General features: G+C 45.8%; 1 protein-coding gene across 4 annotated transcripts in view; it reads left to right on the forward strand.

The window, feature by feature from the left end:
• The window catches only part of LOC311135169 (tripartite motif-containing protein 44-like), a 119,073-nt gene that overhangs the window by 61,911 nt on the left and 37,956 nt on the right, over nucleotides 1-19,206 (forward strand). For 3 of the 4 annotated variants that reach the window (XM_084169090.1, XM_084169087.1, XM_084169089.1), the window contains exon 5: nucleotides 9,759-9,784. In XM_084169090.1, the coding sequence (XP_084025216.1) occupies nucleotides 9,759-9,784 (26 nt within the window). The remainder of the gene's footprint in view (nucleotides 1-9,758; nucleotides 9,785-19,206) is intronic. The other variant, XM_084169088.1, reaches the window with a different exon arrangement.

Genomic DNA, 19,206 nt, shown 5'->3' on the forward strand with positions numbered 1-19,206 from the left:
AAAGCTCTCCGTCATTGGACTCTGGAGCAGTGGAATCGCTTTTTCTGGAGTGATGAATCACTCATCACCATCTGGCATTCCAACGGACAAATCTGGGTTTGACGGATGCCAGGAGAACGCTACCTGCCCGAATGCATATTACCAACTGTAAAGTTTGGTGGAGGAGGAATAATGGTCTGGGGCTGTTTTTCATGGTTTGGGCATGGCCCCTTAGTTCCAATGAAGATAAATCTTAAAGCTACAGCATACAATGACATTCTAGACAATTCTATGCTTCCAACTTTGTGGCAACAGTTTGGGGAAGGCCCTTACCTGTTTCAGCATGACAATGTTCCCATGGACAAGGCGAGGTCCATACAGAAATGGTTTGTCGAGATCGGCGTGGAAGACTGGCCTGCACAGAGCCCTGAACCCAACCCCATCGAACACCTTTGGGATGAATTGAAACGTCGACTGCGAGCCAGGCCTAATCGCCCAACATCAGTGCCCGACCTCACTAATGCTCTTGTGGCTGAATGGAAGCAAGTCCCCGCAGCAATGTTCCAACATCTAGTGGAAAGCCTTCCCAGAAGAGTGTATTTATTTTTGTATTCATTATGGATCCCCATTAGCGGCTGCCAAGGCAGCAGCTACTCTTCCTGGGGTCCAACCACAACATACATACAATAAAACAATACATAACACAACACCTTATTACAGTGGAGGCTGTTATAGCAGAAAAGGGGGGACCAACTCCATATTAATGCCCATGATTTTGGAATGCGATGTTCGACGAGCAGGTGTCCTCATACTTTGGGTCATGTAGCGTATATGTATCCCCACTCCCCTCTCCACACACTCCTCCTCCCTCATACTAGTTAAGAGAAGGCTCTTATTACTTACAGGGTTAAATTAAAAGATCCTGCTGGCCCATTACTCACCTGCTATAGGGAGAGAGGGAAGGGGGGCTGTATTAATGGCTGTGGCCGGCCTGCAGATTGGTTTCCTGGGTGAGGAATGTGCCCGTGGTGGGCCGAGTTCATTAAGGCCCTGATTGGATGGTGATGGTTGCCCTGTTTGTTCTCTCCTGTAAGTCATTGCTGCAGTGAGTAATGCCTGCTGTGACAGAGACATCTGAGAGAGAGAGAGAGAGAGAGAGAGAGAGAGAGAGAGAGAGAGAGAGAGAGAGACTGAGCTCCTACAATGGCACTTAGGTGTGTGTGTGCCACTAAGCCTCTGCATTGCTTGTTCTTTGGGGGTTTAGGCTTGGCTTCTGTATAAGCACTTTGTGACATCTGCTGATGTTAAAAGGGCTTTATACATACATTTGATTGTGTGTGTGTGCATGATGAGGTAGAAATAGGAAAGTGTGTGTGCAAGAGATACAGTGCCTTGCAAAAGTGTTCATCCCCCTTGGGGTTTTTCCTATTTTGTTGCATTACAACCTGTAATTTAAATGATTTTTTATGTGGATTGCATGTAATGGACATACACAAAATAGTCCAAATTGGTGAAGTGAAATTTAAAAAATAACTTGTTTCAAAAAATTCTAAAAAATAAATAATGGAAAAGTGGTGCGTGCATATGTATTCACCCCCTTTGCTATGAAGCCCCTAAATAAGATCTGGTGCAACCAATTACCTTCAGAAGTCACATAATTAGTTAAATAAAGTCCACCTGTGTGCAATCTAAGTGTCACATGATCTCATTATATATACACCTGTTCTGAAAGGCCCCAGAGTCTGCAACACCACTAAGCAAGGGGCACCACCAAGCAAGCGGCAACATGAATGCCAAGGAGCTCTCCAAACAGGTCAGGGACAAAGTTGAGGAGAAGTACAGATCAGGGTTGGGTTATAAAAAAAAATCAGAAACTTTGAACATCCCACGGAGAACCATTAAATCCATTATTAAAAAATGGAAAGAATTTGGCACCACAACAAACCAAAGACAGAGGTTCACCTTTGAGCAAGACAATGACCCTAAGCATACTGCTAAAGCAACACTTGAGTGGTTTAAGGGGAAACATTTAAAGCCCAGACCTCAATACAATTTAGAATCTGTGGTATGACTTAAAGATTGCTGTACACCAGCGGAACCCATCCAACTTGAAGGAGCTGGAGCAGTTTTGCCTTGAAGAATGGGCAAAAGTCCCAGTGGCTAGATGTGCCAAACTTATAGAGACACACCCCAAGAGACTTGCAGCTGTAATTGCTGCAAAAGGTGGTTCTAGAATGTATTGACTTTGGGGGGGGGTGAATAGTTATGCACGCTCAAGTTCTGTTTTTTTGTCTTATTTCTTGTTTGTTTCACAATAAAAAATATTTTGCATCTTCAAAGTGATATGCATGTTGTGTTAATCAAATGATACAAACCCCCCAAAAATCTATTTTAATTCCAGGTTGTAAGGCAACAAAATAGGAAAAATGTCAAGGGGGGTGAATATTTCCGCAAGCCATTGTACGAGAGAGAAAGAAGCCCCTAACACCAATTTATAAACACAATCTAGAAATTATCCAACGAGTTTCAGTTCTGTATTGTGTGTGTGTGTGTGTGTGTTTGCTCGCTAAGCAGTTAGTCTAACCAGAGGCAAGACTGATAAAGAATGGGCCAGCTGTTCTGGCAGTTGCTGTGGACATTTATTACAGAAATGCATGGGCTCCTGTTTTGCAGTGTAATCTACAGATCTGTCATTAAATCAATACAGAGCGGTGCGGGCGGTAGGTAAGCAGCTGTACAGAAGTACGCCACTGTGTTTACCCTCCAATCACCACACACCATGATTACTGAGCACTGATCTGTCACCCCAGAGGAAACCATCCCTCAGCCTGTCTCACAGAATACACACACACACATACACATCACCTCACGTAGCATACACACATAGTCAGAGAACACACACACTTCCACACACACACATATAGCAGAGTACATCCGGACGCACACACACACTCATTTACCTATGCTTACGATGTACTGTACAGACTGCCAGGAAAGTACCAACATGTATTTGCTCTATGTGTGTACACTACACATAATTGTGTTGACACAGACACAGATTAGACTTTCTGAAAAACACGTTTTTGTCACACTCACACATATTCCAAGAGTGACACAGACAGGAAGGAGTGCCTCCACCCATACAGACAGACAGTCATGCACACTGACCCTCTCACATGCCCCAGTGCATCAATACACAAAGAAACACATTCCATTGAATTGTGTGAGGTGTGTTTGCATCCGTATGAGTCTGTGTTATTGTACTAGAATGTGTGTGCCTTTGTGTGTGTCACGATCGTTGAGAGACGGGTCAGACCAAGGTGCAGCGTGGTATGCGTACATGTTTATTAGAACGAATAAACACTCGACAAAACAACAAAAGCAACGTAACCGTGATGTCCTATGGGCTATAACACCACAAGCCTAACAGGAACACAAACAAGATCCCACAACTAAGGTAGGCAACCAGGCTACCTAAGTATGATCCCCAATCAGAGACAACAAGCGACAGCTGCCTCTGTTTGGGAATCACACCCGGCCAAACATAGAACTACAAAACTAGATATACACATAGAAATTCACACCCTGACCAAACCGACTAAAGACAACTGGGCTCTCAAGGCCAGGGCGTGACAGTACCCCCCCCCCAAAGGTGCGTACTCCGGCCGCACCAACCTGACTCATTAGGGGAGGGTCCGGGTGGGCATTCAGCCTTGGAGGCGGCTCCGGCTCCGGGCGTGACGACCCTGGTGTGGGAGGCCCCGACCCTGGAGAGGGACTGACATCTGGGCCTGGAGTGGAGCCGCTGACCGGAACTGGATCCCGGTGGAGCGGACTGCTCTGGCTCCGGAGTGGGGCCGCTGACCGGAGCTGAACTGGACCGCAGTGGAGCGGACTGCTCTGGCTCCGGAGTGGAGCCGCTGACCGGAGCTGGACTAGGCACTGGTGGAGCGGACTACTCTGGCTCCGGAGTGGAGCCGCTGACCGGAGCTGAACTGGACCCCGGTGGAGCGGACTACTCTAGCTCCGGAGTGGAGCCGCTGACCGGAGCTGGACTAGGCACCGGTGGAGCGGACTGCTCTGGCTCCGGAGTGGAGCCGCTGACCGGAGCTGGACTATGCACCGGTGGAGCGGACTGCTCTGGCTCCGGAGTGGACCTGCTGACCGGAGCTGGACAAAGCACCGGTGGAGCTGATTGCTCTGGCTCCGGAGTGGAGCCGCTGAACAGAGCTGGACTGGGCACCGGTGGAGCGGACTGCTCTGGCTCCGGAGTGGAGCAGCTGACCGGAGCTGGACTGGGCACCGGTGGAGCGGACTGCTCTAGCTCTGGAGTGGAGCCACTGACCGAACCCGTATCCATCCCCATCTCTGGAGCAGGACTAAACGTCGTGCCCAGCCTGGGCACCGACGCAAAGGAAAATTCCAGCCCTGTAGTAGAACTGGTTGCCGGCCCCAGACTGGGCACTGACACGTTTAGGAGCTCCTGCTCCAAAACGGGGCTGTACATCGTGCCCACCCTGGGCACCGACGCAGAGGTGGTTTCCAACCCTGTAATTGGGCTGGTTGCCGGCCCCAGACTGGGCACCGACACGTTAAAGTGCTCCCTGCAGGGGACCGTCGCTGGAGGTCGGGTGAGTTGTGTGGTTGGAGGAGGTGTAGAAACGCCACCTCTCTCCCATCGCTCCAATGTACTCACCACGCGCTCCATTGCACTGCCGAGAGCCTGGATCCTGCTCGCCTGCCGTTGGATACGTTCCTCCAAAGATCCGGACGGACCAACTGTACCTGCTGACTCCATTTTAGGTGCGTGTTTCTGTCCTGGAACGGGCCGTGCCGGACTGGGAACACGCACCACTAACTTCGTGCGATGAGCAGGCACGGGCCGTGCCGGACTGGGAACACGCACCACTGGCTTGGTGCGAGGAGCAGGCACGGGTCGTGCCGGACTGGAGACACGCACCACTGGTTTGGTGGGAGGAGCAGGCACGGGCCGTGCGAGACTGGATACACGCACCACTGGTTTGGTGCGGGGAGCAGGTACGGGGCGTACCGGGCTGGCAACACGCACCACTGGTTTGGTGCGGGGATTAGGTTCGGGCCGTACTGGACTGGATACATGCACCACTGGTTTGGTGCGGGGAGTAGGTATGGGGCGTACCGGGCTAGCGACAGGCACCACTGGTTTGGTGCGAGGAGCAGGCACGGGCCGTGCCGGACTGGGAACACGCACCACTGGCTTGGTGTGAGGAGCAGGCACGGGCTGTGCCGGACTGGGAACACGCACCACTGGCTTGGTGCGAGGGGCAGGCACGGACCGTGCCGGACTGGGAACACGCACCACTGGCTTGGTGCGAGAAGCAGGCACGGGGCGTACCGGGCTGGGAACTGGCGTTGGAGATGTACGACTGTTCCAGTCCTTCCCTCTCCACCGCCAATCCCCCTCCAGTGAGGACTCCTCCGGGAGCCCCCACGAGTGAGGGAACAGAAATTCATCGTCGTCGTCTTCCTCCGACTCCTCTGTGTAAAACTGCTCCCATTCCTGCTCCCATGGTTGTAGGGAATCCACCTGGAACCCCCACGGGTGCAATGGTCGGGGCTCTTCTCTCTCGATCCCCGACCACCCCTTTAGCCCCCCCCAAAAAAAAATATTGGGGCTGCCTCTCGGGCTTCCTCTTCGGCCGGCACCGTTGATGTCGCCGTTGATCCTCTCCTACCTGGGCTTTTACCTTCGCCCAGGGTCATTTTCCAGCAAAAATCTCCTCCCAAGACCACATCTCTCCCACCTGTGTCCAGGGTGTTTGCTCCTCTTGGGCACGCTGATTGGTCCTTGTTTGGTGGGATCTTCTGTCACGATCGTTGAGAGACGGGTCAGACCAAGGTGCAGCGTGGTATGCGTACATGTTTATTAGAACGAATAAGCACTCGACAAAACAACAAAAGCAACGTAACCGTGAAGTCCTATGGCTGTAACACCACAAGCCTAACAGGAACACAAACAAGATCCCACAACTAAGGTAGGCAACCAGGCTACCTAAGTATGATCCCCAATCAGAGACAACGAGCGACAACTGCCTCTGATTGGGAATCACACCCGGCCAAACATAGAACTACAAAACTAGATATACACCCTGACCAAACCGACTAAAGACAACTGGGCTCTCAAGGCCAGGGCGTGACAGTGTGAGCAAGTTACAGTAGTGTCCACATTTCTATGTGTGCCTTTGTGTGAGCAAGTTATAGTAGTGTCCACATTTCTATGTGTGCCTTTGTGTGAGCAAGTTACAGTAGTGTCCACATTTCTATGTGTGCCTTTGTATGAGCAATTGTGTGTGTGTGTGTGTGTGTGAGTTTAGCAGAGGAGAGTATAGTGAGTTGGTCCAATCAGCCATTAGTCAGTCGTTAGATACCAGGTGTGCGGACTGTGTTGACCCAGGCCTGAACCTAACCTGGTCCTGACCTGGTCCTGAATCAGACCTAACCTGGTCCTGAACTGGTCCTGAACCAGACCTAACCTGGTCCTGAACTGTCCTTTCTTGGGTCACATTGAGGGGCAGAGAGGCTGATCTGAGACAACCAAAAGTCTAGAAAGTAAAGCTCATAGAGACTAAACAATTACTGCCATCACTGTAGACCACTCATACTACAGTATGTTTTCACCAGCCTCAATCAGACCTGGGTTACAATTAAGTGATAATGCCTGAGAAGCCGGTGTTTGGAGGATATATTGGCACGGGTGTTGTTAGGCCCGACATACTGTTCTTATCCTTTGCTTGCTAGCTAGCCAACTTACAGTCACGTCAAACAGTGCAGCCAGAATAACAGCAAAGTAGCTGCATTTGCATTTGTTCAAGCTGTTTTCTAGTCATTTTTTTGGTAGTTCTTTGTATATATATCCATAAAAATGATGCTGATTCATGATTTCGACTGGCTGAGAAAAGCTGCCTGCCTGTCTGTCTCATCCCAACTCCCGACACGTTCAACATTACTATGGGACAGCTAGAGATCAAATTTGAATAGTGAAACAATGTTGCAAATATCAGAGAGACAGACAGCAAGGTTTATACAAATCTCTGCTGTTGACAACTAAATGTTAGTCTAAACGAAATGTGAGATAATGTCTAGATGCTTTTTATAGTGGAGATCAAGTTTATAAAATACCTGGCTGGGCTGATGAGACATTGGATTGTGCAGTCAGATGGAACAGAGTAAACCGGCATTTTAACATTTTAGTCATTTAGCAGACGCTCTTATCCAGAGCGACTTACAGTTAGTGAGTGCATACATAATTTTTTTATTTTTCATACTGGCCCCCCGTGGGAATCGAACCCACAACCCTGGCATTGCAAATGCCATGCTCTACCAACTGAGTTACATCCCTGCCGGCCATTCCCTCGCCTACCCTGGACCAATTGTGCGCCGCCCCATGGGTCTCCCGGTCGCGGCCAGCTACGACAGAGCCTGGATTTAACCAATCAGCGTTGTATAATAGTAAACTAAACACCACCCGGCCTCACAATATGTTCTTATTTTTACCTTCACCTTTTGAATTCATTTTAATTCTGCACCTATTCCAATGAGATGTTACTATCCAATTCTCCACTTTAAACAAAGTGGGAAGAAATAGGATAGTATTGGGTTGAATGAGTCTTGTTTTAATGAAAAGCAGAGAGATGGTGTTAGCAGTATAGTGCTGTATAATTAGTCTCTGTGGTCCTCCTCTATAGCTGGTGGCTGGGCTGGTGGCTGCTAATTAAAGTGTGAACAGTGTCTACTGTCAGAGTAGAGCTCCACCACTGTATTAATTTACTCTCTTCTCATGTGACACACTGATGTGTGAAAGCCACAGTCACACAGTAACACAGTCACTCGCTTACTAAGTCACACTGTAACATTGTCATTAAGGCACAGTCTCAAAGCCACTATCACACAGACACTCATACTCAGACACTTTCTTAAACCCTTTTTCTCCTTGGGTAGTGTATGTAATCCACAAGTAGTGGTAGAGCAAGTCTATAGTAAGTCTGACCTAATTCCTACAGTGTGAATGTATTAAAGAACTGGTAAGTCTCTTTGAGAATAGCTTTTGATTTGTGAAGGCATCAGGGGCGGTGTGTTCAATAGGGCGATATGGGCGACGCACTGCCAAACGGGAAAAGGAAGGGATTTTTTTTCTAATCAATTATATCACGGCAACAGTAGTTATCAGTGTTCTAATCTGATCTGACTGCCACTAAATGTCAAATCAGGCTAAAGTCGTGCTTCAAATGGCCCCGCCCGTTTTTGGGGCGATTTCAGTCAAGTTGAAAATCGCCCAGAAGTCTGTCATAGACTCTGATGTAAAATCTATTTTTTTCAAATTTCAAAGCTTTCAATACAATCTCTATGTGTTTCTGAGGGCTTGCACTTACGCGCTTTCGTCATACGTGACGTAACCATGAACGTAACTAAGAAAATAGCGGCTAGCAGCGTCTCTGTTGCGACCTGCAGTGTGGCGTTATCTTATGTTTTTAATTTGTACACTTAGTGGCGTTATTTTATGTTTTTAATTTGTACACTTAGTTTACAAACATTCTGCCAACCATGGATTTCCAGTGGTGGGTTTTGGACTGATCTTGTTGATCGTGTACATACCCGCTACGAACGGACTAAATAATGAAAACGCTGCTGGCAGTGGAATCCAATACAGCTGGGAGACTTGGCTGGATGACAGAGACAGTCACAGGGAAAATCGATCCTGGTAAGAGAGCGACTCTGTACCCCCGACATTGAACTGCTTTCTGTGTCACTGCGACCTTACTATCTGCCCCGTGAGTTCCCCCAATTGTTTGTTACCGTTGTGTACTGTTGATAATCACAAGTTTACTGGAGAACTGAGACCAAGTAGAGACTTTGGACAGGGTGGATATGGTATAATAAAGGCAGTTTATTCAGAGGTAAAGATATCTGGAATCGCGTGCACGGACTCGTTCGTCAAACTCTTAGGGAGCTATCTGAAGAGAGCCCCGAAAACATTGTGTGCAGACATTTTATACAATAAATGATGTAGGTTGAATCTAGTAGTTCTGATCTTCTGATTGGTCCTGATGAGTTGGGCGAGGTCCCCTCCACTGTTGCATTGGCTCTGAGTCGGGTTCTCTGTCTTCAAATGTTCAGCCTAAAGAGAGGGGATTTTTGTGTGTGTGTGTTTAACAGTGATGATGTGTGTGTGTGTGTGTGTTATCAGTGATGATGTGTGTGTGTGTGTGTGTGTGTGTGTGTGTGTCCTCAGAGCAAGAACTCGTGAGTTGGAAGAACTGAGAGACCTATGGCGTGGGTGTTGTCCTTGGCCACCTGCTGACAAGATAGGACTCTTTTGTCCATTGTTATAGGATAGGAACAGCATTGATTGAAAACAAACGCCCAACACAAAATGGGTCATGCACAAGATTTTAGTCAGACCAAGCTATAACATTATATATTTACTACGACAGTACATTCAACCAAAAGCTAATATAACAAAGGCATCAGAGATTATTTATAATCTGTCACAGAAACTGGAATCCATCTCCCCAGATCAGTCAATAAATGCTTCTGGTATTGACTTATATGCTGCCCCTGTCTTCATGTTGTTGCTGGACATATCTTTTTTAAAATGTGTGTAGGTCACCTAAATCATCAGAAAAATTGCCCCTCCTGAGAATTTTTTCAGGAGCCGCCACTGGAAGGCATACTGTGTAGCTAAAGCACCTCTGTGTTCTGGTCCCCTGTACTAAAACTGCTGTCTCCCTTGTCTTTTTCAGCAGCGCGACATTGAGGCCAGGCCAAGGTAAGGCTGATTAATAACATTCTCAGTATCTGGCAGAGCAGGGAGAAAAAATACATTTTCAAATCACCACACTCAGTTGATTTTACAGTGGGTTTACAGGGAGAGGGGATCAGTATACCACACACATCCATGCTCACACTCACATATACAGTAAACCCGCACGCTCTCTCTATCTATCGCTCTCTCTCTCTTGCCTTCTCTCTCACACACACGCACACACACACAAACACACACAAACACACACACACACACACACACACAAACACACACACACACACACACACACACACACACACACACACACACACACAGACACACACACACACACACACACACACACTTCTCTTTCCAGCCCTTGAACATTGTATCTCCTCTCCTCTCCTCCTCCCCTGTAGTACTGTATAGACCTTTTCACACTGCATTGTTCTTAGCACAGGGCTATCTTAGCCTGTGTTCACCAAAGCATTTGTTAACCCTGGGCTAAGCTTTAGCCCTGGGCTAAGGAGTCACACTTGTATTCCAAAGCCCTGGGCTAACGGACAAACACAACATGCGACCAATATTCTATCTCTGGCACGCAACCAATGTTATAAGCAAGACATTTATTAACACATTAGTTCCTCTTGCTTCTAGCCTAGCATTTGATTTCCAACAGTGATGGTTTGTATAAACCGTACAAACCTTGCTGTCTGCCTGTCTGACCTCGGAAACAATGTTTCACTTTTGAAATTCTATCTCGCCCCTGTACAGAGAATACTGTGAACGAACGATACATCAACTTTTCTGATCCAGGCGAAATCATGTAACAATATTTTTATCATGGATATATCAAATTAAATGTTAATAGAAAAGCTATGAAAACAGATGCAAATTGAGCGTTTGCTGCCCTTCCAGCTGTAGAGTTTGTAGCTTTAGATGGCTACGTGAGAAGACGTTAGCCAGCCTGCAAAGCAACCATTTTTGTTAGGCATACCAACCATGATTTTGCACTGATGAAAGTATATTGTTTTTTGTCCTCAGATGAAAGGATGAAATAGTATGAATTTACCTATCAAAATAATGTGCAGAAGCATTACAGGCATCACAAGCATATGTAAATTAAGTGACAATGCAGCTTTTGTGATTGGACGGTGAGCATTCTAGGCGTTGTTCTTGACCCCATTTTACATAGGCTATTTTGGCACCATGTTTCTGGGGCTAACCCTGAAAATTCGGTGCTAACCCTGCTCTGGAGCAGAGTTAGCTAGCCCTGGGCTAAGGTTGGTGCTAGCCCACTTTAGAATGTGCAAAATATAAACTATTGGGACCAAGTCTTAAAAATAACTGATGTGGGCACAAGATGGAGGGAAAGTTGGAGCATCACTCACGGAATTACAGTTAACGACAATGTATTATCCAAGAGACAATAGCGACTATAGCACAACGGCAGAGTCATGTCTTAAGTCTCAAAAATCCATGCTTTCTGTGAATGCTATGAAGTCTGAAAATTGTGGATGGAGCTTGAAAGTTGGCTGTCAGAAGTATTTCAATGTAAACATTTTAATCCGTCTGTCTGCATATGGGGGAGTAGTGAGATATCCAATGGGCTGGATGATTCTTTTCTCATCACTCATCTTGATAAAACGTATACTAAACACTTGGAAATCTATCAATCCGCCATCATTAACACAATGAAAAAATCAGATGATTTATTATTGAAATATTGAATTAGCATGCACGACCGAGAAAAGCAAATTGATTATATTTAAGGCCAAGTGGCAAACAATGATGCAGGCACTAAGGATGGAGGTGTGAGCATGCAGGTCTGGGCAGAGGAGATGTAGTCATTGTTTGTGTGCGTCTGTAAGTTGTTGTTCGTATGTACAAGTTTGTATATGGAGTAAAAATAAGAAAATGACAAATGTAATATTATTTTAAAAGAGAACACTTGCTTAGGCCCGTGCTAAAATCTTCCTTAGGCCAGGGCTAAGGTGCAGTGTGAACGCGCCTTATGTGTGTCACATCCATGGCCCAGCCAGCATTTAGCTGCTCTAATCTCTATGCCCGCTGGAATTAAACAGCCACACAGAGTGACCTGCCCCTTTCCACTGCAATGGTCACTGGGCCAAGCCGGGCCAGGCTGGGCACTGGAGAGACACACTGTCCACTAGTGTGTGGTCAAGCTGTAGTTTGATTATTGGGGTCCACCCAAGCCCTCTGGTGGAACAACCCTGCTTAGGCAGCATGGTCTGTGTTGTACTAAGCTTGTCTAGAAGGTAGTCGTGTGAAAGTTGTGTGTCTTGTCTGCCTGCCTGCCTGTCTGTCTGTGTGCCTGCCTGTCTACTTGTCTGTATCTCTGTCTATCTGTACGTCCATCTGTTCATCCTCTCGTCCATTTGTCTGACTGTCATTATGTCTGTCTCACTTGTAGAGGTGTGTAGGTTAGTGTGTGAGACGGTGTGTGTAGGTTAGTGTGTGAGACGGTGTGTGTAGTTTAGTGTGTGAGACGGTGTGTGTAGGTTAGTGTGTGAGACAATGTGGGTAGGTTAGTGTGTGAGACGGTGTGTGTAGGTTAGTGTGTGAGACGGTGTGTGTAGGTTAGTGAGTGAGATGTTGTGTGTGCAGGTTAGTTTGTGAGACAGTGTGTGAAACAGTAGGTGTAACAGATAGACTTTACCCAGTCAAACACGTATTGATCCCCTGACACTGTCATGGCTTTCAGAGAGGAGTCGCTTGCTCACAGCAGCTGATTTCCCATCACCCACTGCTGTGTCCGGTCTCTCTGGTGTGTGTCTCTCCAGGCCTTGATGTCAGGCTGCCCACCTCGCCACCTCTCTCTCACACACACACACACACACACACATACAAATGATCAGTAATGGTCTGAGACACAGGCAGAGCCTCCCTGTCTGCCTGTCTGAGCTGTGCAAATGTCAGCCTCAGCATCTCGGGTGGGAAAGAAATGCTTTATCTGAAAGGTACTATCTGGTTGAAAAATGGTTAAAGAAGAAAATGTCTGATAAGAAAGACACCTACAAGCTTTGAGCTAAAGGCTTTGAAAAATAACAGAGGGCTCAGTGTTTTATCTTTGGAATTGTGTTGGATTTTCAGAACATACACTACCGTTCAAAAGTTTGGGGTCACTTAGAAATTCCTTGTTTTCGACAGAAAAGCAATTTTGTCCATTAAAATAACATCAAATTGATCAGAAATACAGTGTAGACATTGTTAATGCTGTAAATAGCTATTGTAGCTGGAAACGGCTGATTTTTAATGGAATATCTACATAGGCGCACAGAGGCCCATTATCAGCAACCATCAGTCCTGTGTTCCAATGGCACGTTGTGTTTGCTAATCCAAGTTTATCATTTTAAAAGGCTAATTGATCATTAGAAAACCCTTTTGCAACTATGTTAGCACAGCTGAAAACTGTTGTGCTGATTAAAGAAGCAATAAAGATGGCCTTCTTGAGACTAGTTGAGTATCTGGAGCATCAGCAATTGTGGGTTCGATTACAGGCTCAAAATGGCCAGAAACAAATAACTTTCTTCAAAAAATTGTCAGTCTATTCTTGTTCTGAGAAATGAAGGCTATTCCATGCGAGAAATTGCCAAGAAACTGAAGATCTCGTACAACGCTGTGTACTACTCCCTTCACAGAACAGCGCAAACTGGCTCTAACCAGAATAGAAAGAGGAGTGGGAGGCTCCGGTGCACAACTGAGCAAGAGGACAAATACATTAGAGTGTCTAGTTTGAGAAACAGACACCTCACAGGTCCTCAACTGGCAGCTTCATTAAATAGTACCCGCAAAACACCAGTCTCAACGTCAACAGTGAAGAGGCGACTCCGGGATGCTGACCTTCTAGGCAGAGTTGCAAAGAAAAAGCCTGACGCGGTCATGGAGAAGCCCAGTATAACTGCCAGCTCAGGGGCTATAGGGGCTTTAACTGATGGGCCTGCCAATGGTAATGCTGAGACCCAAGCACAATCCACTACTCTCTACTCCAGACCAGATGGCTGCAATTTGGGACCACAGGGTGGGATAACGCTTCTGCAATACCCTTGGTCAAGGTTAACACACACACACACACAGACATACACACATACACATAAAGGTATGCGCACACACACACATGAACGCACACACACACTACCTTTCTCCATCTTCATAAAACGCTGTGGGTGCAGAATCTAGCCCAGATCCCTGCCTGGATAAAGGCATCAGATAACGACAGGTATAAAATATAATGAAGTCATAATACAAGAAGGACAGGGATAGAGGGATGAGAGGGAGAGAGGGAGAGAGGGAGGAATGTGACTGGGGGAGAGGAGGGAATACAAATATTTTTATTGTCTGTAGGGTTATAGCTTACACGCTCGGGAAGATGGGGATTGAGGCGGTGGAGAGGAGAAAATGAATTGGAGGAGAAATGGGAGAGAAAGATTTTTATTTATTTATTAACATTTATTTATTCAGGGGAGCCTTATTGAGACCAGGGTCTCATTCTCAATTGTGCCCTGAGAACAAACAACTCACAAATCAACTTGATAATTCAATAAAACAGCAAAAAAGAAAATACAGATACAGCAGTTACAGATGCATTTCAAATAAATTATTACAATCAACCAAAACACTCGCAAACCTCAGTGAATTCCTTCCTCATCAGCGTTCTAAACTGCCCTATTGGCCCCAGGTATTCAAGATGTAATGTAATAAATGTGTAACTTATGGGGGGACGTTAAAACTAAAGTCTGATTTACCTAGGTTGGTAGAGACACGAGGGACCTCAAGAGTTAACCAAGCCTGTGAGCGGGTTTGGTGCCTTGTATTTTAATACTTTAACAGAGAAGTGAGATATGTTGGAAGCTTGTGCAGCAGAGCTTTGTAAACAAAAAGGGAGAAATGAAGTGATCTACGGGAATTTAGAGATATCCAGCTGACCTTCTGATAAAGGATGCAGTGATGAGTATTAAACCTGAAAAAGCGAAGCACGCTATGGTACACTGCATCCAAAGGTTTTAGAGTAGTGGCTGCTGCATTCTGATAAATGGTGTCACCATAATCAAGAGCTGGCAGGAAGGTTGCCTTTACAACCTGCTTCCTGATGTTTAGAGAGAGGAATTGTTTTAAGATGGTCATACCATGGATCATTTAGCTATTTGATTTTGAATTTTAGGATCCCTTTAGGTATAGAAATTATTTGATAAAGTATTGAATTTGGCCTTTAGTACTATAACCCATAGAAACGCATTGAATAACACATTCATAAATGGCAAAAAAAAGACAGTAAAAAATAAATCATAAGGAATAAGGTTTTGAAGTGTCTGTCCTGTATCTAGGAGATATAAGAAAGCTCAGGAAATATATGTATATTTTTTTTTCTACACATATTGAACTCTTTCTTTTTGTTGGCACAAAACTACCTCCATACTTCCATTCATTTGTATGGGCTACCTTCAGACGAGTTCCGTGACAACTGTGGGAGTCATAGAGCGAAACGGATCCATCGTGTTCGTGAGAGTCTTATCTTTCCATAGAGTGGTCGTATTAGTTTGTAGGACAAACCGTTCGGATGCTACAGAAGCTTCTGTGAGAAGACCGATTTTTATGATGTTTCATGTTCTGACAAACACCGCTGTAGCTCGGCCACCTTCCACTGCAGATGCAGATTTTTACAATCCAAAAGACCAGATATTTATAGGTGGGAACATGCTCGATGAGAGAACCATCCAATGCTTAAATGTGTGAACCATATGAAATATTTCTACGAGAATTAGAAAACAACATTTAGTTTTTTCTGCATTAAGTAACAATTTAAAATCAAGAAGGTCTTTCTGCAAGGCAACAAAATCAGATTGCAGCTCTAACATAGCCTGGTCAGCTGTAGGTGCAATAGCGTACAGACGCGTCATCTGCATACAGATGAATGTTACAGGTTTTTGCAGATAGACCAATATTATTTATAGAAATAGTAAAGTCGACCCCGGCAGGACACCTTTAGTAATATTGAGGTAACTTGACTTGACACCATCAGAAAGCACACATTGTGTCCTCTCTGACAGATAGTTCCCAAACCACTTGCAAGACGCCTGGTCGAGGCCAATTTCAGACAACCTTTGAATGAGTACGGGATGGTCGACAGTATCAAAGGCTTTGGATAGGTCTATAAATATGGCAGCACACTGATGCCTATGATCTAAGCAATTTAACACGTCATTTAAGACAAACATAGCTGCTGAAACATTGCTATGTCCATGTATAAAACCAGACTGGTGCACATTAAGAATATAATTTGAAATTAACAAAGTTGAGAGTTTGTGATTCCAATATTTGAGCAAAGTAAGATAGTTTAGAAATTGGGAAATAGTTATCTAGGTCAGAAGAATCCCCGCCTTTGTGAAGGGGGAGGGTATTCACCGCCTTCCAGATCTCAGGGATAGCACCAGAAGCAATCGTTAAACAGAAAATGTGGGTCAAAGGTTTGACAATGAGGGGGGCAGAAAGCTGCAGTAAAAAGGGATGAAGCGAATAATCTCCTATGAATTGTTTTACATACATTTTTTGCAAGGCAACTAATTTGCATATTTATTTTTTTAAAGAGTCAGTGCCTGGAAGTGCATCATTCTCTGCTATCTGTTTAGAGGTGAATAACTTGAGGTATTTCCAGAAAGCATTCTTCCAAATAGCTGGCCAGCTGAGGCAAAATGGTAATTAAAAGCACCATACATTTAATTTTTAACTGTTATGGGACCAGAGGCTGTCATAACCTGCTGGGGCAACGAGTGGGTGAATTTTGTTTTAAAGATTTGACCACTTTCCAGAATTTAGCTGGATTTCCACCACTTTCAGATACACAATTCAAGAAGTATGTTGACTTTGCTTTTCTAACCCGAGTAAGACATCTATTTCTCAAATGTCTGAAGGACTGCCAGTCAGAGGTAGTATCAGTCAATCTAGCCTTAGCCCAGGCTAAGTTTCTTTCATGAAATCTCTCAGACAATGAATGTGTGAACCGTGGGTTAGATCTGTCCTTTAACCTTAATATTTTCTATGGAACATGCTTATCTGCAACACAGTTAAACAGAGAGTTAAAACATTCAAGGGCCTGATCCGAATCAGAGATAGAGGACACACCCTCCTAATCATACAACCCCAGGTCATACAGGAAAGGTTGCTCATTGAACGTTCAAAAAAAAAATGTGCGGACATGATTTAGGTAACTTAGTATCTCTTATGCAGGCAATGGGACAATGGTCACTGAGCTCGTTAGCAAAGCAGGGCGTTAATCAGAATGATTTCCAAAGGAGTATATTTTTCAGGGTCTTTTAGTTGGGGCGGGTTGGTTTAGTTATCAGACGAGTTAAATTTAGCTCAGTACAAATATATTTCAGTCTATCTGAACCAATCCAGGTTAAGATCATTGAATATTAATAATTCAGATTTAGCATAGTTAGACAGCAAGTCAGACTATTTGCTAAGAGCAATTGGGAGGGCGGTGGGAGGATGATAAACTCCCACTAACGTTAGTTAGGTATTATTACCAAGGCACACATTTAGGACAAGACATTCAAATTGCTTGGGGACAGAGGTGGTAATACACACAGCAACGTTCAAGTTGTTCTTTATGAACATGGCGACACCCCCACCTCTGCCAGCTCTGTCAGATACATACACATTATATCCATTCAGAGACACATCAGAGTCTGGCACAGACTGTTTTCACCAAGTCTCAGTAATTATCTAAATGGCCACTTTGGTCTGAGAGGCCAGAATTACAATACGATCAATTTTCGAAATCAAACTTCTAACATTTACATGAATCAGTCCAAGGCCACAGCTGTGGTATTTCAGATCAGACTGAGTCTCTAATACAAACAATGCAATGATCAGTAGGTAACCCTCTATATGAAATAGCCATGGGGTTGGCTTGAAATGGTACAGATACAAATTGCTTAGAACTGTGTCATTTGGTCTATGCCTCAAAAGAGGACGTGGATTTAAAACAAGAATCAATGAGTGTTACCTGTTGCGGGCAAGGACTGATATCCCATCACTTTTTTAGTACCCTTTCGATGTTAGCACTCAGCATCCAAGCTCCTCTCCTTTTCGGGTGCAGGCCGTCCCTTTTTAGGAACTGTGGTCGCTTCCGAAACAGATCCAACGCTTTTTCAGAGTCCTAATTTCATCCAAGAGTCCAGTGTAAATAGCCGGGAGAAGAAGAAGATTCCACGACAGAGGGAGAGGGAGAGGGAGAGGGAGAGGGAGAGGGAGAGGGAGAGGGAGACGGAGAGGGAGAGGGAGACGGAGAGGGAGAGGGAGAAAGAAAGAAAGAAATATTTTTTTTTTTAAAGAAAGCAAATTAAATATCCCAATCGATCAAGTCTCTCTGTCTCTAAAAGTTGATAATTGCTTGCCTTTTTAAGCAGTTTTTCACCCTGTGTGAGTTGCAAGTGATGACTGACAGGCGTTTAGGGAGTCAGTCATTAGGGACAGAGTTTCTGTTCGTTTTCTGATTGTCAAAAGGTGAGGTGTATGTGTGGTGGAAGTCAGGCGCAGGACACCGAGGCTCAGTCCAACAGAGTTTACTCAAAATTTCCAAAAGGAAACGGAAAACAAACGACCTCAAACAACAAGAGGCGAGCATTTACGCAACATGCGTAAAACACAAAAATGCAAACAAGAAACAAAACACGCAGCACAACGACAGGCGAACAACAACACACAATCCTACCAAGCAAAAAGACGGAACTTATAGGACAGGTGATGAATACACAATAGGACACAGGTGTGACAGACAGACAAAAGCAATCACACACAGAAACATAGATCGGTGGCAGCTAGTACTCCGGGGACGGCGACCGCCGACGCCTGCTCGTACCAGGAGGGGGAGCAGCCTCGGCAGAATCCGTGACAGTACCCCCCCCTTGACGCGCGGCTCCAGCCGTGCGCCGACCCCGGCCTCGGGGACGGCCAGGAGGACGCGGACCCGGGCGCGTGGGATGCCCACGGTGGAAATCAGTCAGGAGGGATGGATCGAGGATGTCCCTCCTGGGCACCCAGCACCGTTCCTCCGGACCGTACCCCTCCCACTCCACGAGATACTGGAGACCACTCATCCGGCGCCTCGAGTCCAAGATGGTCCGGACTCTGTACGCCGGGGCCCCCTCGATGTCCAAAGGGGGCGGAGGGGTCTCTCCTATCTCATTCTCCTGGAGTGGACCAGCTACCACCGGCCTGAGAAGAGACACATGGAACGAGGGGTTAATATTTTTGTACTCTATAGGCAGTTGTAACCTGTAACACACCTCGTTCAACCTTCTCAGGACTTTAAAGGGCCCCACAAACCGCCGACCCAGCTTCCGGCAGGGCAGGCGGAGGGGCAGGTTTCGAGTCGAGAGCCAGACTCGATCTCCCGGTGCGTACACCGGCCCCTCACTGCG

Source organism: Coregonus lavaretus (genome assembly GCF_964263955.1).
Source record: "Coregonus lavaretus genome assembly, chromosome: 9".
NCBI lineage: Eukaryota > Metazoa > Chordata > Actinopteri > Salmoniformes > Salmonidae > Coregonus > Coregonus lavaretus.